The sequence below is a fragment of the Oncorhynchus masou genome, chromosome 6, assembly GCF_036934945.1.
Source record: "Oncorhynchus masou masou isolate Uvic2021 chromosome 6, UVic_Omas_1.1, whole genome shotgun sequence".
Taxonomy (NCBI): Eukaryota; Metazoa; Chordata; class Actinopteri; order Salmoniformes; family Salmonidae; genus Oncorhynchus; species Oncorhynchus masou.
The window spans coordinates 77,029,762-77,052,145 of record NC_088217.1 but is presented as its reverse complement, the minus strand read 5'-3'; the positions used below and the strand labels follow the sequence as shown (position 1 = coordinate 77,052,145).

The window sequence follows — 22,384 nt, the reverse complement described above, 5'->3', positions numbered from 1 at the left end:
TGTGTGTGTGTCTTTGTGCGAGTGTAGATACCGTAGGTCAATGGAATTTTAACTGTCCCGATGATAACCTAGTGTTATCCATTCAGATCCCAAGACATGTTAGTATCCGGTCCCTGAGAAAACTGTTGGATGTGGATGTGGGAAACAATTAATCAAAAACGAATAGAAAAATAAGGAAGGAGAATGATTGGCAACATACAGTAGCTGGTATTTATAGTTTTCTCCTATTTGCCAAAACCCATCATCATGTCATCCTTGGACAGGAAACAGGAAGTAGACAATGTTCCATCAGAACAGAGAAGCGAGATAAAAGCAACACTCCATCTGTCATCCCTCTCTCTCCTTCTCTCTCTCTCTCCCTCTCTCCCATCTCTCTCTCTCTCTCTCTCTCTCTCTATCACCCCCCCTCTCTTTCTCTGATCCCAGTCATCCCAGTACTGCCTGAGGTTTGACCATTCTGTTCCACTGGGACATGACGGGGGCCTCGTGCGAGACGTAAAGCGTTGTGTGTGTGTTTGTGTCCGTGTGTGTGTCACAGAGAGAGAGTAACGGAAAGAGAGAGAACTAAAATTCGAACACAAAAAACAAGACTCAACATGCTACCACACACTAAGAGCCAGACACTGTCGTAAGCCGACAGAGTTTTACAGTCAAATGTGTGTGTGTGAGTGTGTGTGCACGCCTGCCTTGACTTGCCTCAGAGAACTTTCTAGACTTCTGACCAGAGATGACAGAGATACATCACTCTTGTAGCCATGGAGCCCCGCCTGTCTGTCTGTCTGGCTTAGCATTGCACTAAGGACACACACTGTCTTTAATGTGTTTTTAATGTCTGTCTTTAATGTGGAGTGTTTGGTAGGGTACAAGCAGAGCTCTAATGACTGGCATTATAGTCTCCAGTAAGACATTCATGATAGTACTGGTTCTGTCTTACCCATTACACACAGACACACACACACACACACTGTTCTGTACTCTGCTATTTTGGAAGACAGCTTCCATTGACTTCCTGTAGCTCTCTGCAGGGCCAGCGTCAGCCAATGAGGTAGCAGAATCTTTAACAAATGGCCCTCTACTGTTAGTGGACAACTATTGGTTCTATTCTGGGCTGTGTGTGTGTGGGAGTCTTGGATTTCCTCAAATTCAAGTCCACACACAGGCAAGCACATACACACACTCACACACACACACACACACACTGCTGCAGGGATGATCTGCACTGCAGTAGAAAGTGATAATACATGCAGAGCAACATACTCTTACTCTTGGACAGAAACAACTTCTCTACGAAGCAGACAACGTTATGACTCTATTCAACGGTTCAAGTTCTCCTCTCTTCTCCTTCTCTCTTCATCCAGGTGTGCCCTGTTCTGAGGGTTGAGAGCTAGGCATGTTGGGTAAAGACCCCCCCACCACCAGCAGCCTTAACCTGATGACCTCTGACATCGATGTTGAACCCAGTGACATCACAGACGGCCACGGCATCAGCAGGAAGATGTCGGATGTAGTTGAGAGTTTGGACACCAGAGAGTTGGACATGGGAGATGGAGAGGAGACTGACAATGACCCTACCACCATAGGTGTGTGTATGTATGTGTGAGAGCTCTTTATATTAATGATATGATGAGAGATGTATCCTATTGGCTTTTTCTCTACCTCTCCAGGGGACAGTCATATAGGGTTCAGTGCTGTGTATCACACCGTGGGTTTTAAGGAGTCTGAAGCCAGGGTCTATCTCCCTACTGTCCCCATCACTGCTAAGATACTGGAGGTGGAGAGGTTCAACACAGCCCAGGACAGGTTCAACATCACGGCACAGAGGAGTGTCAACAAGGTATCCACACACACATGCACGCTCTCTCTCTCACACACACACACACACACACACACATACACACACACACGCATTCACTCTTGATCTCTGTCTGTGTAGAGTCAGCCTGCAGTGTTTAAGATTGAGCTGAGACATGGAGAGTTCAGCTGGGTGGTCAAGAGAAAGGAGAAACACTTCATGGACCTCCACGGAGAACTGGTCCGATACAAGATGTTCATGAGGGTACCGCTACCCTCCCGCAGGTAAACACACAGACACACACACGCATATCAATTTGTAAAGTGATCAAATACTAAATAATATACTACGAATTCTGATCATAGAAATGTTAGGATTTTTCATGGTACAGTAGATATAGCAAGCTTCAATGCCATACAACTCTCTTTCCGTGGCCTCCAATTGCTCTTAAATACAAGTAAAACTAAATGTAAGCTCTTCAACCGATCGCTGCCTGCACCTGCTCGCCTGTCCAACATCACTACTCTGGACGGCTCTGACTTAGAATACGTGGACAACTACAAATACCTAGGTGTCTGGTAAGACTGTAAACTCTCCTTCCAGACCCACATCAAACATCTCCAATCCAAAGTTAAATTTAGAATTGGCTTCCTATTTCGCAACAAAGCATCCTTCACTCATGCTGCCAAACATACCCTTGTAAAACTGACCATCCTACCAATCCTCGACTTCGGCGATGTCATTTTCAAAATAGCCTCCAATACCATACTCAACAAATTGGATGCAGTCTATCAGAGTGCCATCCGTTTTGTCACCAAAGCCCCATATACTACCCACCATTGCGACCTGTACGCTCTCGTTGGCTGGCCCTCGCTTCATACTCGTCGCTAAACCCACTGGCTCCATGTCATCTACAAGACCCTGCTTGGTAAAGTCCCCCCTTATCTCAGCTCGCTGGTCACCATAGCATCACCCACCTGTAGCACGCGCTCCAGCAGGTATATCTCTCTGGTCACCCCCAAAACCAATTATTTCTTTGGCCACCTCTCCTTCCAGTTCTCTGCTGCCAATGACTGGAACGAACTACAGAAATCTCTGAAACTGGAAACACTTATCTCCCTCACTAGCTTTAAGCACCAGCTGTCAGAGCAGCTCACAGATTACTGCACCTGTACATAGCCCACCTATAATTTAGCCCAAACAACTACCTCTTTCCCTACTGTATTTATTTATTTATTTATTTTGCTCCTTTGCACCCCATTATTTTTATTTCTACTTTGCACATTCTTCCACTGCAAATCTACCATTCCAGTGTTTTACTTGCTATATTGTATTTACTTTGCCACCATGGCCATTTTTTGCCTTTACCTCCCTTATCTCACCTCAGTAGCTCACATCGTATATAGACTTGTTTCTACTGTATTATTGACTGTATGTTTGTTTTACTCCATGTGTAACTCTGTGTCGTTGTATGTGTCGAACTGCTTTGCTTTATCTTGGCCAGGACGCAATTGCAAACTTGTTCTCAACTTACCTACCTGGTTAAATAAAGGTGAAATAAAAAATAAAAAAATAAATATGTACATTTTACTTCTCCCCAATAGCAGTGAGTGACCCTACCTTCTTCTGCTTTCTCTCTCTCTCTCTCTCTCTCTCTCTCTCTCTCTTCTCTCACTCTCTCTCCCTCTCTCTTTCTCTCGCTCTCTCTTCTCCCTCTCTCTCTCGCTCTCTTTTCTCTCTCTCTCTCCCTCTCTCTCTCTCTCTCTCTCTCCCTCTCTCTCTCGCACTCTCTCTTCACTCTCTCCCTCTCTCGCTCTCTCTCCCTCTCTCGCTCGCTCTCTCACTCTCTCTCCCTCTCTCGCTCGCTCTCTCTCTCGCTCTCGCTCGCTCTCTCTCTCGCTCTCTCTCTCTCTCTCGCTCTCTCTTCTCTCTCTCGCTCTCTCTTCTCTCTCTCGCTCTCTCTTCTCTCACTCTCTCTTCTCTCTCTTCTCTCTCTCTCTCTCTCCCCCTCTCTCTCTCTCTCTCTCTCTCTCTCTCTCTCGCTCAGCCACACAACGAGGAGGAGGACAATGAAGAAGAGTGAAGCCAGACATATTCCTGAGCTACCGCGTGGCGGAGATGAGTTGGCACAAGACGAACAGGTCTACAGCAGAAGGGTGAGTGTGTTTGTCGTATTAACTTTATAGACGAATACAGTATATACTTCATATAAACATTGTACTGTATAGTACATCTCTACTGTAGTAATACTGCATTTATTATGTTGCCTGTACAGAAACAGCTGGAAGATTATCTGAACAAGCTGCTAAGGATGGCCATGTACAGGAAATACTACCACACTGTGAGTACTACTCATAGAATTATGAATTAGAATACTAGAATGGACATGAACCTTCTTATGATGGTCAGGGAGTTGATCAACCATGGTTTTCCAGTGCTGTGATAAGATATTGTGTAAAATAGCAAATTTGAAGAATTTATCTGAATTGTATTTGTGTTAGCTAGCCAGACAATTTTTAGAGGATACATTTTTTTTAAATTAACTGCCAATATGCCAAAATTCTATTTAAACAATACATTCAATCCACAGCCATACACTGTCTGAAATCAGTTGATGATAGGACTTCTGATATTGTATCATGTAATGGCACTCTCAGCTTTCCAAGAATCTGAGACATGTATGTTCTGTTTACATATATTTAGAGGCTATTTATACAGAAAATGTGTATAAAACCTGCCTAATCTGTATTTAAAATGATATGTCAATATTTTAGGTTGACTATAATTCCATTACACAATTTCTGATACATCACATGCCTTACTTTCATTTTCCTGCATAAGTAAAACCAGGATTATACCTGTAATGCCATTCATTGCAATTAGACTGAACAAGATGGCTGCCATTTTGGCCCCATTGTAGAACTTTGAGGGTTTATGACATAGCCAGTCTAGTAATATAATAGAATCTCTATGGTACTACTCAACTACACTAGACTAGACTATAGGCGACCGGAACTGGACTGACTACTACTTCTCTCTTTATCTAATACCCATTAATACGGTTCCTCTCTCTCCTCAGATGGAGTTTATAGACGTCAGCCAGATGTCCTTCATCCATGACCTGGGACCTAAAGGACTGTGAGGAACAACAGATTCATGAACAGATCCTGTCTTTATGACTGCGCCGTCATGCCCATTGTTATTGGAATAGCTGAAAATGGATTTGTTTTATTTTGTGTATTCATCATTTAAACATGTTTCAGGGAGGGGATGATACACAAGCGTTCCGGAGGTCATCGTATCCCAGGCTTGAACTGCTGTGGTCACAGTGAAGCCTTCTACCGCTGGTCTAAACGGTTAGTACACACACGCACAAACACAATGCACGCACACACATGCACGCACACACACTGATGTATCTCTCCCTGTGTGTGTGTGTGTGTGTGTGTGTGTGTGTGCGCACAGCTGGTTGGTGGTGAAGGATTCGTTCCTCTTCTACATGAAGCCAGACTCAGGAGCCATTTCCTTTGTTCTCCTGTTGGACAAAGAGTTCAGCGTCAAAATGGACTCCAAAGACACAGAGACCAAATACGGAGTACGCATCGACAGCCTCTCCAGGTGTGGTGTGTGTATGTGTGTACAGACATGCTAGGAGGTGGGGCCAGGAGATTAAGGAGTTAACTGTGTGTGTGTGTGTGTGTGTGTGTGTGTGTGTGTGTGTGTGTGTGTGTGTGTGTGTGTGTGTGTGTGTGTGTGTGTGTGTGTGTGTGTGTGTGTGTGTGTGTGTGTGTGTGTGTGTGTGTGTGTGTGTGTGTGTGTGTGTAGGTGCCTTGTACTGAAGTTGAACAGCTACAGACATGCTCGGTGGTGGGGCCAGGCGATAGGAGACTTTGTCCGTAAACACGGGAGGGCGTTTCTACGAGACCATCGATTTGGTTCCTTTGCTCAGGAGGAGCAGAACATCCCTGCCAAATGGTAACTATGGAATCTGGGAAACAACAATCACCCCCCCCCAAAAAAAGGCAAAGTTTAGTAGTTAGATGTAAGTTTAGTCCATGTTAAGTTCAGTAGTTAGATGTAAGTTTAGTCCATGTTAAGTTCAGTAGTTAGATGTAAGTTTAGTCCATGTTAAGTTCAGTAGTTAGATGTAGGTTTAGTCTATGCTAAGTTCAGTAGTTAGATGTAAGTTTAGTCCATGTTAAGTTCAGTAGTTAGATGTAAGTTTAGTCCATGTTAAGTGTGTGTGTCTGTGAGCTTCTCTCTATGCCCGTCTGTCTGTGGAGAATGTGCTTCTGTAGCCAACATCACGTGGGTTTGTTTGACTGGAACTGTTAACTGGCATCTGCATCTAAAATACTCTGTTATGATCAATGAGGAACTAGGAGAAGGTGTCAACCTGTGTGTGTGTGTGTGTGTGTGTGTGTGTGTGTGTGTGTGTGTGTGTGTGTGTGTGTGTGTGTGTGTGTGTGTGTGTGTGTGTGTGTGTGTGTGTGTGTGTGTGTGTGTGTGTGTGTGTGTGTGTGTGTGTGTGTGTGTGTGTGTGTGTAGGTATGTGAATGGGAAGACCTACATGGAGGATGTAGCCGATGCTCTGGAAGAAGCTAAAGAAGAGATCTTCATCACTGACTGGTGGTACGTGCATGCCTGTGTGTTTACGTGTATGTGTGTTTACGTGTATATGTGTATGTATGTGTGTGTATATATATGTGTGTGTGTAGGGAAATAGACATTGCCGTCAGCAGTTAGTGTGAATACTCACCACAACATAACACAGCTACATGTCATCACCCAAGCAGACTGTAAATGCAGTCTATATATGTGGTATAGTTTACCAGTCCCAGATCGAAAACCTGTACAGTATTCTTACTGTCGACTCCTGATAAGTGAGATTGTATAAATGTGTGGTAGTGTAATATAATGCTACCTGTACACCTGCTGGCAGTGGTGTAAAGTACTTAAGTAAAAATACTAGTAGTTTTTTAGTGTATCTGTGCTTTACTTTACTATTAAATGATGTCTGAGTGTTGGAGCATGCCCTGGCTATCTGTAAATAATGTCTGAGTGTTGGAGCGTGCCCTGGCTATCTGTAAATGATGTCTGAGTGTTGGAGCATGCCCTGGCTATCTGTAAATAATGTCTGAGTGTTGGAGCGTGCCCTGGCTATCTGTAAATAATGTCTGAGTGTTGGAGCGTGCCCTGGCTATCTGTAAATAATGTCTGAGTGTTGGAGCGTGCCCTGGCTATCTGTAAATAATGTCTGAGTGTTGGAGCGTGCCCTGGCTATCTGTAAATAATGTCTGAGTGTTGGAGCGTGCCCTGGCTATCTGTAAATAATGTTTGAGTGTTGGAGCGTGCCCTGGCTATCTGTAAATGATGTCTGAGTGTTGGAGCGTGCCCTGGCTATCTGTAAATAATGTCTGAGTGTTGGAGCGTGCCCTGGCTATCTGTAAATAATGTCTGAGTGTTGGAGCGTGCCCTGGCTATCTGTAAATAATGTCTGAGTGTTGGAGCATGCCCTGGCTATCTGTAAATAATGTCTGAGTGTTGGAGCGTGCCCTGGCTATCTGTAAATGATGTCTGAGTGTTGGAGCGTGCCCTGGCTATCTGTAAATAATGACTGAGTGTTGGAGCGTGCCCTGGCTATCTGTAAATGATGTCTGAGTGTTGGAGCGTGCCCTGGCTATCTGTAAATAATGTCTGAGTGTTGGAGCGTGCCCTGGCTATCTGTAAATGATGTCTGAGTGTTGGAGCGTGCCCTGGCTATCTGTAAATAATGTCTGAGTGTTGGAGCGTGCCCTGGCTATCTGTAAATGATGTCTGAGTGTTGGAGCGTGCCCTGGCTATCTGTAAATAATGTCTGAGTGTTGGAGCGTGCCCTGGCTATCTGTAAATGATGTCTGAGTGTTGGAGCGTGCCCTGGTTATCTGTAAATTATGTCTGAGTGTTGGAGCGTGCCCTGGCTATCTGTAAATAATGTCTGAGTGTTGGAGCGTGCCCTGGTTATCTGTAAATGATGTCTGAGTGTTGGAGCGTGCCCTGGCTATCTGTAAATAATGTCTGAGTGTTGGAGCGTGCCCTGGCTATCTGTAAATAATGTCTGAGTGTTGGAGCGTGCCCTGGCTATCTGTAAATAATGTCTGAGTGTTGGAGCGTGCCCTGGCTATCTGTAAATAATGTCTGAGTGTTGGAGCGTGCCCTGGCTATCTGTAAATAATGTCTGAGTGTTGGAGCGTGCCCTGGCTATCTGTAAATCATGTCTGAGTGTTGGAGCGTGCCCTGGTTATCTGTAAATAATGTCTGAGTGTTGGAGCGTGCCCTGGTTATCTGTAAATGATGTCTGAGTGTTGGAGCGTGCCCTGGCTATCTGTAAATGATGTCTGAGTGTTGGAGCGTGCCCTGGTTATCTGTAAATGATGTCTGAGTGTTGGAGCGTGCCCTGGTTATCCGTCAATAAAAAAATAAGAATATTGTGCCGTCTGGTTTGTTTAATAAAGGAAGTTGAAATTAATTATTATTTAACTTTAACTTTTGATACTTAAGTATATTTTAGCAATTACATTTACTTTTGATACTATATAGTATATTTAAAACCAAATCCTTTTTGAGATCAACTGAAGCATATGTGATGTACGTCGACTTCTTTTCAAATATTTTGGCTGAATATTTATCCCTGGAGCTAAACAGACACTGTACAATGCAAAGTAGTTTGCTCATCAAACTGGTTGAACAGCTTACCACATTTCACTAATAGGTTTTGGTGTGTGTGCGTGTGTGTGTGTAGGTTGAGTCCAGAGATCTTCCTGAAGAGGCCAGTTGTGGAGGGAAACAAATGGAGACTGGACTGCATCCTCAAGCGCAAAGCAGTAAGTTACACTTGCTATTTCAGATAACATTTATAACCACTGATACTGCAATATCACATGTTAGCTAATATAATAGGATGTTGGAATTGGGCCATACACCCTCTCTCACTCTGTCTGTCTCACTCTGTGTCTCTCTCTTTCTTTCTCTCTCACGTTCTGTCTGTCTCTCTCTCTCTGTCTCTCTCTCTGTCTCTGTCTCTGTCTCTGTCTCTCTCTCTCTCTCTCTCTCTCTCTCTCTCTCTCTCTCTCTCTCTCTCTCTCTCTCTCTCTCTCTCTCTCTCTCTCAACAGCAACAGGGGGTTCATATCTTTGTGATGCTGTATAAGGAGGTGGAGCTAGCTCTGGGCATCAACAGTGAATACAGCAAGAGGACACTAATGCACCTGCACCCCAACATCAAGGTAGGAGTGTGTGTCTGTGTTTGGCTGTGTGTGCGTGCGTGCGTGCGTGCGTCTGTCTGTCTGTCTGTCTGTCTGTCTGTCTGTCTGTGCGCGCGCGCGTCTTTGTGTGTATTAAATATGTGTGTTTTTCCTTCAGGTGATGCGCCACCCGGACCATGTGTCGTCGTCTGTCTACCTGTGGGCACATCACGAGAAGATCATCGTCATCGACCAATCAGTGGCCTTCGTTGGCGGGATAGACCTGGCGTATGGTCGCTGGGACGACCAAGAGCATCGCCTGACAGATGTGGGGAGTGTGACACGCTCTGTTGCCCTGGAGATGGAGCAGGTCAGACACAAACTTGGAATAGCAAAAACCTTTTGAGCTGACATAAGAGAGAAATACATAATACATAATACATAAAACATAATACATAATACATAACACATAAAACATAATACATATTACATAATACATAATACATAATACAAAATAGATAATACATAATACATAAAACATAATACATAATACATAAAACATAATACATAACACATAAAACATAATACATATTACATAATACATAATACATAATACAAAATAGATAATACATAATACATAATACATCATACATAATAGATCATACATAATACATAATAGATAATACATAAAACATAATACATCATACATAATAGATAATACATAAAACATAAAACATAACACATAATACATAATAGATAATACATAAAACATAATACATAATACATAATACATCATACATAATACATCATACATAATAGATCATACATAATACATAATACATAATACAAAATAGATAATACATAAAACATAAAACATAACACATAATACATAATAGATAATACATAAAACATAAAACATAACACATAATAGATAATAGATAATACATAAAACATAAAACATAACACATAATAGATCATACATAATACATAATACATAATACAAAATAGATAATACATAAAACATAAAACATAACACATAATACATAATAGATAATACATAAAACATAAAACATAACACATAATAGATCATACATAATACATAATACATAAAACATAAAACATAACACATAATAGATCATACATAATACATAAAACATAATACATCATACATAATAGATCATACATAATACATAATACATAATACAAAATAGATAATACATAAAACATAAAACATAACACATAATACATAATAGATAATACATAAAACATAATACATAATAGATAATACATAAATATTACATAATAGATAATACATAAATAATACATAATAGATAATACATAAAACATAATATAGAAAACATAATACATAAAACATAATACATAATAGATAATACATAAAACATAATACATAATAGATAATACATAAAACATAAAACATAATAGATAATACATAATACATAATACATAATAGATAATACATAAATAATACATAATAGATAATACATAAAACATAATACATAATACATAAAACGTAATACCTAATACATAATAGATAATACATAAAACATAATACATAATAGATAATACATAAATAATACATAATAGATAATACATAAAACATAATACATAATACATAATACATAATAGATAATACATAAAACATAATACATAAAACATAATACATAATATACAATACATAAAACATAATACATAAAACATAATACATAATAGATAATACATAAATAATACATAATACATAAAACATAATACATAATACATAAAACATAATACATAAACATAATACATAATACATAAAACATAATACATAAACATAATACATAAAACATAATACATAATACATAATATACAATACATAAAACATAATACATAAAACATAATACATAATAGATAATACATAAATAATACATAATACATAAAACATAATACATAATACATAAAACATAATACATAATAGATAATACATAAAACATAATACATAAAACATAATACATAAAACATAATACATCATACATAATAGATAATACATAAATAATACATAATAGATAATACATAAAACATAATACATAAAACATAATACATCATACATAATAGATAATACATAAATAATACATAATAGATAATACATAAAACATAATACATAAACATAATACATAAAACATAATACATAATACATAATATACAATACATAAAACATAATACATAAAACATAATACATAATTAATACATAATACATAAAACATAATACATAATACATAAAACATAATACATAATAGATAATACATAAAACATAATACATAATAGATAATACATAAAACATAATACATAAAACATAATACATCATACATAATAGATAATACATAAATAATACATAATAGATAATACATAAAACATAATACATAAACATAATACTAAAACATAATACATAATACATAATATACAATACATAAAACATAATACATAAAACATAATACATATTAGATAATACATAAATAATACATAATAGATAATACATAAAACATAATACATAAAACATAATACATAATAGATAATACATAAAACATAATACATAATAGATAATACATAAAACATAATACATAAAACATAATACATAATAGATAATACATAAAACATAATACATAATAGATAATACATAAATAATACATAATAGATAATACATAAAACATAGTACATAAAACATAATACATAATAGATAATACATAAAACATAATACATAAAACATAATACATAATAGATAATACATAATAGATAATACATAAATAATACATAATAGATAATACATAAAACATAATACATAATAGATAATACATAAAACATAATACATAATACATAAAACATAATACATAATACATAAAACATAATACATAATACATAAAACATAATACATAATAGATAATACATAATAGATAATACATAAATAATACATAATATATAATACATAAAACATAGTACATAAAACATAATACATAATAGATAATACATAAAACATAATACATAAAACATAATACATAATAGATAATACATAATAGATAATACATAAATAATACATAATAGATAATACATAAAACATAATACATAATAGATAATACATAAAACATAATACATAATAGATAATACATACTACATAATACGTATTACATAAAACATAATACATAATACATAAAACATAATACATAATAGATAATACATACTACATAATACATAATACATATTACATAAAACATAATACATATTACATAAAACATAATACATAATACATAAAACATAATACATAATAGATAATACATACTACATAATACATAATACATAAAACACAATACATAAAACACAATACATAATACATAAAACATAATACATAATACATAAAACATAATACATAATAGATAATACATACTACATAATACATAATACATAAAACACAATTCATAAAACACAATACACAATACATAATACATAATACATAATACCACAAAAATAAGTGACCATTACCTGTATTCCCACCTTCAGTCTCAGAGCTCTGCCCACCATCCCTCCAGTAGGGGAGTGTTCTCTACTGATGGTGCCGCCAATAGCAACGGAGGCAAACAATCACTGCCTGGCAACCCAGGGGTGGAGCTTCCACGACTGAAGGGGATTGGACGAACCAGGAGGATGCACTTCTCCCTGGTCAAACACCTCCACAAACACACTCTGCAGCATGCAGACAGCATCAGCTCCCTGGACAGCACTGGTACGTGTGTGTGTGTGTGTGTGTGTGTGTGTGTGTGTGTGTGTGTGTGTGTGTGTGTGTGTGTGTGTGTGTGTGTGTGTGTGTGTGTGTGTGTGTGTGTGTGTGTGTGTGTGTGTGTGTGTGTGTGTGTGTGTGTTGAGGGGTTGTGCATATGTGTGTCACTGATCTGACCCGCTTTCTTTCTCTCTTGTGTGTGTGTGCGTGCGTCCGTGCGTATCTGTGTGTGCGTGTCTGTCTGTGTGTGTGTGCGTGCGTGCGTGTCTGCGTGTTTGTTCAGGCAGTGGTTCAGTGCGGAGCCTCCAGACAGGTGTAGGAGAGCTGAGGGGTAACACCAGGTTTTGGCATGGAAAAGACTACTGCAACTTCGTCTACAAGGACTGGATACAGCTGGAGAAACCCTTCGATGGTAGGACACACACACACACACAGACACACACGAGAGAGAGAATGTATTAGAGAAAGACAGATAGGGGGATCAGACCAGTTACACACACAACCCCCCCCCCACCCACCCCCACCACACACACTGGCACACGCTAGCGCACATTCTACATTCTTTGACAGTAGTTTTCCTCTAGTATGTGGATATAATGGTAATAACACCTCATTTATCAGATCAACTGTTGATGTGTTCTCTCTCTCCAGACTTCATTGACAGGTACACCACTCCCAGGATGCCGTGGCATGACATCTCCTCTGTGGTCCATGGGAAAGCTGCCAGGGACGTGGCCAGACACTTCATACAGCGCTGGAACTTCTGTAAAGTCAGACACAGCACACACCCGTTACCGTACCTCAAGTGTCTCGTTGAACTGAGAGCCGCTTTTCCACATCTGTCTATTCTCTCTTTCTCTCTGTAGATAATGAAGCCTAAGTATCATTCTCTCTCCTACCCGTACCTCCTGCCCAAGTCTCACAGCAGTGCCAGCGAGCTGAGGTACCAGGTGCCCAACTGTGTTCCCACTAGAGTACAGGTAAGACACACACACACACACACACACTGCTGACACACTGCTGACACACTAACGTGTGTTGTCCTGTCCAGGTGTTGCGGTCAGCAGCTGACTGGTCAGCAGGTATTAAGTATCATGAGGAGTCCATCCACAACGCCTACCTCCAGACTATCGCCAGGAGCAAGCACTTCATCTACATAGAGGTACATACACTGTACATACTACTACACTACACTGTGTAGCACTGCATCCAGTCACTCTACATAGAGGTACATACACTGTACATACTACTACACTACACTGTGTAGCACTGCATCCAGTACACTCTACATAGAGGTACATACACTGTACATACTACTACATTACACTGTGTAGCACTGCATCCAGTACACTCTACATAGAGGTACATACACTGTACATACTACTACATTACACTGTGTAGCACTGCATCCAGTACACTCTACATAGAGGTACATACACTGTACATACTACTACATTACACTGTCTAGCACTGCATCCATTACACTCTTCATAGAGGTACATACACTGTACATACTACTACATTACACTGTCTAGCACTGCATCCAGTACACTCTACATAGAGGTACATACACTGTACATACTACTACATTACACTGTGTAGCACTGCATCCAGTACACTCTACATAGAGGTACATACACTGTACATACTACTACATTACACTGTGTAGCACTGCATCCAGTACACTCTACATAGAGGTACATACACTGTACATACTACTACATTACACTGTGTAGCACTGCATCCAGTACACTCTACATAGAGGTACATACACTGTACATACTACTACATTACACTGTGTAGCACTGCATCCAGTACACTCTACATAAGGTACATACACTGTACATACTACTACATTACACTGTCTAGCACTGCATCCAGTACACTCTACATAGAGGTACATACACTGTACATACTACTACATTACACTGTGTAGCACTGCATCCAGTACACTCTTCATAGAGGTACATACTACTACATTACACTGTCTAGCACTGCATCCAGTACACTCTACATAGAGGTACATACACTGTACATACTACTACATTACACTGTCTAGCACTGCATCCAGTACACTCTACATAGAGGTTCATACACTGTACATACTACTACATTACACTGTGTAGCACTGCATCCAGTACTCTACATGGAGGTACATACACTGTACATACTACTACATTACACTGTGTAGCACTGCATCCAGTACACTACATGGAGGTACATACACTGTACATACTACTACATTACACTGTGTAGCACTGCATCCAGTACACTCTTCATAGAGGTACATACACTGTACATACTACTACATTACACTGTGTAGCACTGCATCCAGTACACTCTACATAGAGGTACATACACTGTACATACTACTACATTACACTGTGTAGCACTGCATCCAGTACACTCTACATAAGGTACATACACTGTACATACTACTACATTACACTGTCTAGCACTGCATCCAGTACACTCTACATAGAGGTACATACACTGTACATACTACTACATTACACTGTGTAGCACTGCATCCAGTACACTCTTCATAGAGGTACATACTACTACATTACACTGTCTAGCACTGCATCCAGTACACTCTACATAGAGGTACATACACTGTACATACTACTACATTACACTGTGTAGCACTGCATCCAGTACTCTACATAGAGGTGCATACACTGTACATACTACTACATTACACTGTGTAGCACTGCATCCAGTACACTCTTCATAGAGGTACATACACTGTACATACTACTACATTACACTGTGTAGCACTGCATCCAGTACACTCTACATAGAGGTACATACACTGTACATACTACTACATTACACTGTGTAGCACTGCATCCAGTACACTCTACATAGAGGTACATACACTGTACATACTACTACATTACACTGTCTAGCACTGCATCCAGTACACTCTTCATAGAGGTACATACACTGTACATACTACTACATTACACTGTGTAGCACTGCATCCAGTACACTCTACATAGAGGTACATACACTGTACATACTACTACATTACACTGTGTAGCACTGCATCCAGTACACTCTACATAGAGGTGCATACACTGTACATACTACTACATTACACTGTGTAGCACTGCATCCAGTACACTCTACATAGAGGTACATACACTGTACATACTACTACATTACACTGTCTAGCACTGCATCCAGTACACTCTACATAGAGGTACATACTACTACATTACACTGTCTAGCACTGCATCCAGTACACTCTACATCGAGGTACATACACTGTACATACTACTACATTACACTGTGTAGCACTGCATCCAGTACACTCTACATAAGGTACATACACTGTACATACTACTACATTACACTGTCTAGCACTGCATCCAGTACACTCTACATAGAGGTACATACTACTACATTACACTGTCTATCACTGCATCCAGTACACTCTACATAGAGGTACATACTACTACATTACACTGTGTAGCACTGCATCCAGTACACTCTACATAAGGTACATACACTGTACATACTACTACATTACACTGTGTAGCACTGCATCCAGTACACTCTACATAGAGGTACATACACTGTACATACTACTACATTACACTGTGTAGCACTGCATCCAGTACACTCTACATAGAGGTGCATACACTGTACATACTACTACATTACACTGTGTAGCACTGCATCCAGTACACTCTACATAGAGGTACATACACTGTACATACTACTACATTACACTGTGTAGCACTGCATCCAGTACACTCTACATAGAGGTACATACACTGTACATACTACTACATTACACTGTGTAGCACTGCATCCAGTACACTCTTCATAGAGGTACATACACTGTACATACTACTACATTACACTGTGTAGCACTGCATCCAGTACACTCTACATAGAGGTACATACACTGTACATACTACTACATTACACTGTGTAGCACTGCATCCAGTACACTCTACATAGAGGTGCATACACTGTACATACTACTACATTACACTGTGTAGCACTGCATCCAGTACACTCTACATAGAGGTACATACACTGTACATACTACTACATTACACTGTCTAGCACTGCATCCAGTACACTCTACATAGAGGTACATACTACTACATTACACTGTCTAGCACTGCATCCAGTACACTCTACATCGAGGTACATACACTGTACATACTACTACATTACACTGTGTAGCACTGCATCCAGTACACTCTACATAAGGTACATACACTGTACATACTACTACATTACACTGTCTAGCACTGCATCCAGTACACTCTACATAGAGGTACATACTACTACATTACACTGTCTATCACTGCATCCAGTACACTCTACATAGAGGTACATACTACTACATTACACTGTCTAGCACTGCATCCAGTACACTCTACATAAGGTACATACACTGTACATACTACTACATTACACTGTGTAGCACTGCATCCAGTACACTCTACATAGAGGTACATACACTGTACATACTACTACATTACACTGTGTAGCACTGCATCCAGTACACTCTACATAGAGGTGCATACACTGTACATACTACTACATTACACTGTGTAGCACTGCATCCAGTACACTCTACATAGAGGTACATACACTGTACATACTACTACATTACACTGTGTAGCACTGCATCCAGTACACTCTACATAGAGGTACATACACTGTACATACTACTACATTACACTGTGTAGCACTGCATCCAGTACACTCTTCATAGAGGTACATACTACTACATTACACTGTCTAGCACTGCATCCAGTACACTCTACATAGAGGTACATACACTGTACATACTACTACATTACACTGTCTAGCACTGCATCCAGTACACTCTACATAGAGGTACATACACTGTACATACTACTACATTGCACTGTGTAGCACTGCATCCAGTACACTCTACATAGAGGTACATACACTGTACATACCACTGTATTACACTGTCTATCACTGCATCCAGTACACTCTACATAAAGGTACATACACTGTACATACCACTACATTACACTGTCTGGCACTGCATCCAGTACACTCTACATAGAGGTACATACACTGTACATACTACTACATTACACTGTTTAGCACTGCATCCAGTACACTCTACATAGAGATACATACACTGTACATACTACTACATTACACTGTCTAGCACTGCATCCAGTACACACTACATAGCACTCCTTAGTACTAGCAAGTCATAGCACCTCAACTATATATAGGTGCATATACACCTTATAACATGACATAACACTACATACCCTACAGATCACTACATAACAATTCCAGTGAGTGACCCTACCTTCTTCCACTTTAGCACTCTTCACCTCCTCTATCTCTTTTCTCTCCCTCTCTCTCTGTCTCATCCCTCTCTCTCTATCTCCTCTCTCTCTTCTCTCTTCTCCCTCTCTCTCTCTCTCTCTCTCTCTCTCTCTCTCTCTCTCTCTCTCTCTCTCTCTCTTTCTCTCTCTCATCAGAACCAGTTTTTCATCAGTTGTTCAGACAACAAGATGGTCTACAACAAGATCGGAGAAGCGCTCATCGAGAGGATCCTCAGAGCTCACAAGTAAGTGTGTGTGTTGGTGTGTGAGGTGTGTGTGTGTTGATGTGGGTGTTTGTGTGTGTTTACTGTGTGTGTGTGTTTGCGTGTGTTTTAGTGTGTGTGTGTTGGTGTGTGAGGTGTGTAAGGTGTGTGTGTTTTTTGGTGTGTGAGGTGTGTGTGTTTGTTGGTGTGTGAGGTGTGTGTGTTTGTTGGTGTGTGAGGTGTGACTTTTAGTGTGTGTTTGTGTGTGCTTTAGTGTTGGTGTCTGAGGTCTGTGTGTTAAGGTGTGTTAAGGTGTTTGTGTGTGAGGTGTGTGTGTTTGTGTGTGTTTTAGTGTGTGTGTGTTGGAGTGTAAGGTGTGTGTGTTTGTGTGTGTGTTTTAGTGTTGGTGTGTGAGGTGTGTGTGTTGTTGTGTGAGGTGCGTGTGTTTGTGTGTGTTTTAGTGTGTGTGTGTTGGAGTGTAAGGTGTGTGTGTTTGTGTGTGTGTTTGTGTATGTGTGTGTTGGTGTGGGTGTTTGTGTGTGTTTACTGTGTGTGTGTGTTTGCGTGTGTTTTAGTGTGTGTGTGTTGGTGTGTGAGGTGTGTAAGGTGTGTGTGTTTGTTGGTGTGTGAGGTGTGTGTGTTTGTTGGTGTGTGAGGTGTGGGTGTTTGTTGGTGTGTGAGGTGTGACTTTTAGTGTGTGTGTGTGTGTGCTTTAGTGTTGGTGTCTGAGGTCTGTGTGTTAAGGTGTGTTAAGGTGTTTGTGTGTGAGGTGTGTGTGTTTGTGTGTTTTAGTGTGTGTGTGTTGGAGTGTAAGGTGTGTGTGTTTGTGTGTGTGTTTTAGTGTATGTGTGTGAGGTGTGTGTTGTTGTGTGAGGTGCGTGTGTTTGTGTGTGTTTTAGTGTGTGTGTGTGTTTGTGTGTAATGTGTAGTATTTGATGAGTTTTTATCTCTGTAGGGAGGGCAAGAAGTTCCGTGTGTACGTGGTGACTCCACTACTTCCTGGGTTTGAAGGTGACATCACAACAGGGGGAGGAAACGCCCTCCAGGCCGTCATGCACTTCAACTACAGGTGACACACACACACACACACACACACATACAACAACATGCAGTGTTTTCATTATTAACTGAACTCTCCTATCCTCTTCAGGACCATGATCAGAGGTGAATACTCCATCATCTCCCAGCTGAAGAAAGAAAGTAAGGATATTCTCACACACATACACACACACACACACACACACACACCTCCAGTGGAAGAACTCCATATGGTTCTGTGGTCTGAGAACTAACCGTGTGTGTGTGTGTGTGTGTGTGTGTGTGTGTGTGTGTGTGTGTGTGTGTGTGTGTGTGTGTGTGTGTGTGTGTGTGTGTGTGTGTGTGTGTTCGTGTTCCAGTGGATGAACTACAGTGGATGAACTACATCTCGTTCTGTGGTCTGAGGACCCACGCTGAGCTGGAGGGACGCCTAGTCACAGAGCTCATCTACGTCCACAGCAAGATGCTCATCGCAGACGACAACACCGTCATCATCGGTAGGTGTGTGTTGGGGGTTGGGAGAAGGCGGTCTTGTGTGAGTACGTATTCATACGTGAGAGTACGTTTTCATGAAGGGATTTCAGGGAGTGAGAAACAAAATGTATTCAACATGTTTCATATTCATATAACAAGCATGACTAAGAATTTGCAGCGTTCACAAAGTGATGCTGAGAGTTGGATGGAGCCTCACTTTTAATTCTTGATCCCTCTGCTGGTGAATGAGTGAACTGCAGCCTCTGTGTTCATCCCATTGGCGTTGGCTGCGATCTGATGCGTTTTCTGTGTGTGTGTGTGTCTGTATTAGGTTCGGCCAACATCAATGACCGCAGCATGTTGGGGAAGCGTGACAGCGAGGTGGCGGTGATCATTGAGGACTCTGAGACCGTTACTGCGGTGATGGACGGACATGAGTACCAGGCTGGACGCTACGCACTGGCGCTACGTCTAGAGTGCTTCAGGTACACACACACACACATATACACACACACACACACATATATACACATACACACACACTTATATACACATTGACACACACATACACACACATTGCAGCTATGCCTTGGGTGGTTTGGGTGTGTGTAACTGTTCTTTTGGACCTCATCTGATCACTAAGACAGTACACATCTCATTGTGTATGTGTGTGCTCTCTCCTGTCAGGACTATCCTTGGAGCCCATATGGACACGACCATAGATGTGTCTGACCCTATCTCTGACCGCTTCTATAAGGATGTCTGGATGACCACCGCTGGACGCAACGCAACCATCTATGAGAAGGTGTGTGTGTGTGTGTGTGTGTGTGTGTGTGTGTGTGTGCGCAACCTGCTTTATGAAAGAGATTTTCAACTAACTTTTCTCTCTCATTCTCCCTCCCTCCTCTCTCTCCAGGTATTCCGGTGCCTGCCGTCCTCCCTGGTTCGTAACATGTCTGAGTTAGAGAGTTACCAGACGAACCCAGGCCTGGCCCAGTCTGACCCAGGTAAAGCCCAGGAGGAGCTAAGGAGGATCAGAGGGTTCCTGGTTCAATTCCCTCTGGACTTCCTCTCAGAACAGAACCTAATGCCTTCTGTTGGGACCAAGGAGGGCATGGTGCCTACTGAGATCTGGACCTAGAGGACTAGATACACACACACACACACACACACACACAGGACAAGACACACACACACACACACAGGACAAGCCACACAGACCACTGCGTTGAACTGTGGATCTTTAGAATGAAGTTGAACTCTGGACCTCCAGCTGATAGCTGACAACTTAAACCACAAACATGGAGGACCATGATGCTGCTTGGCCCGTCACATCCACAACTCAGCCAATGAGACTGATTGCCACGTGGACTAATGAGGAAGTGCAGGGTTCTCATATCCATTCAGGAGGATGCAGCGCTACAGGATATTCAGATAGAAATATATTGTGTAGAGCAGATCATCACTTCTCATCATGTAGGATAGGGACCTGGTTAGCTCCATATTCATATATTTCTATCTGCAAATGTATAGGTTTAGAATGTTTCACCTGACTGAATACACCTGAAAATGGGTGAAGAAAATGAGCACCTTATTCCAAGTAGAACCTCCTTCATTTCTAAATGTTTTGACCTGTTTTGTGCCTTCTGAACACTCCTACTCCTATGTGCCCCTGGACACTCTCCTATGCCTGTCACCTACTCCGTTGGTTATGCATGTTCGTATGGTCGTAGCACTATGTAAGCTTACATACTGTCTTTAGCTGTAGTGCCTAAAGTTCTGTTATTTCTTTTTAGAATGGAGGTTGTCTTTGAGAAGAACACATGTAAATGTTTACAATCTAAATATGGAATTGTTCTGTAAAATCGTAATTGTAAAACGAGACTTTTAAAGCTCACCATAAATGTTATGTTAAATTAACCACAAAACTTCACGATTAAAAACTCACTGAATTTCAGCATGAATCGCAACTACCTACGGCCTTCGGTCTTCTGCCATTAAGTATACCTACTGTTCTATCACGCCTTGTAAGTATTTGTACTGCCAATTGTATACATAATGTATCGTATTGCCAATTATTTAATTAAATCATCAACCCCATAATTTCTAAATACATGTTCAATACTGATGGGATGTTCTTACCAATGTCAGTCCACACCAGCCAGCAGAGGGCGCCACACACCCATATATCTCTAACTTAAAATGTACTTAAAACGATTGATTGCTTAAAAAGGGGCCATCTGAGCTACTTTACTGTCTTCTTTTAAAGGGAATTTATCACCCTGCCTGGGTGCCATGAATGTATTTACAGCAGTCACATTTTCACTGCCCTCATGCATCTTCTGAAGGGCCGTCCGTTAGAGCGGATAGGATCCGCTGGTGGGGGAAGGATGGAGGGAGATTTTAAATCCATCAGGCTGACTCCAGAGGTTACCCAGGGCAGCACATTCATAACTCCAGACACAGCTCCCCAAAACTCCAGAGCACCGCAGTAGTTCCGATCGCTTCTCAAGATAATTCCGAGCCCCACCCGATATGACATCGGGA

At 40.4% G+C, this 22,384-nt stretch overlaps 1 protein-coding gene across 5 annotated transcripts in view; it reads left to right on the top strand.

Moving 5' to 3' along the window:
- Positions 1-21,961, top strand: part of LOC135542694 (phospholipase D1-like) — a 31,935-nt gene extending 9,974 nt beyond the window's left edge. For 4 of the 5 annotated variants that reach the window (XM_064969824.1, XM_064969823.1, XM_064969820.1 and 1 more), the window contains 25 exons: positions 1,359-1,580; positions 1,665-1,834; positions 1,934-2,076; positions 3,840-3,948; positions 4,068-4,133; positions 4,872-4,930; positions 5,056-5,148; positions 5,258-5,410; positions 5,618-5,767; positions 6,341-6,424; positions 8,574-8,655; positions 8,946-9,056; positions 9,193-9,384; positions 12,561-12,783; positions 13,061-13,189; positions 13,429-13,547; positions 13,644-13,757; positions 13,829-13,939; positions 18,279-18,367; positions 19,281-19,394; positions 19,476-19,525; positions 19,723-19,860; positions 20,169-20,322; positions 20,525-20,642; positions 20,754-21,961. In XM_064969824.1, coding sequence (XP_064825896.1) covers positions 1,391-1,580; positions 1,665-1,834; positions 1,934-2,076; positions 3,840-3,948; positions 4,068-4,133; positions 4,872-4,930; positions 5,056-5,148; positions 5,258-5,410; positions 5,618-5,767; positions 6,341-6,424; positions 8,574-8,655; positions 8,946-9,056; positions 9,193-9,384; positions 12,561-12,783; positions 13,061-13,189; positions 13,429-13,547; positions 13,644-13,757; positions 13,829-13,939; positions 18,279-18,367; positions 19,281-19,394; positions 19,476-19,525; positions 19,723-19,860; positions 20,169-20,322; positions 20,525-20,642; positions 20,754-20,978 — 3,186 coding nt within the window. In that variant the 5' untranslated portion in view covers positions 1,359-1,390 and the 3' untranslated portion in view covers positions 20,979-21,961. Of the gene's footprint in view, positions 1-1,358; positions 1,581-1,664; positions 1,835-1,933; positions 2,077-3,839; positions 3,949-4,067; positions 4,134-4,871; positions 4,931-5,055; positions 5,149-5,257; positions 5,411-5,617; positions 5,768-6,340; positions 6,425-8,573; positions 8,656-8,945; positions 9,057-9,192; positions 9,385-12,560; positions 12,784-13,060; positions 13,190-13,428; positions 13,548-13,643; positions 13,758-13,828; positions 13,940-18,278; positions 18,368-19,280; positions 19,395-19,475; positions 19,526-19,722; positions 19,865-20,168; positions 20,323-20,524; positions 20,643-20,753 lie in introns of those variants that run through there. The other variant, XM_064969825.1, reaches the window with a different exon arrangement.
- Positions 21,962-22,384: the final 423 nt, after the last annotated feature.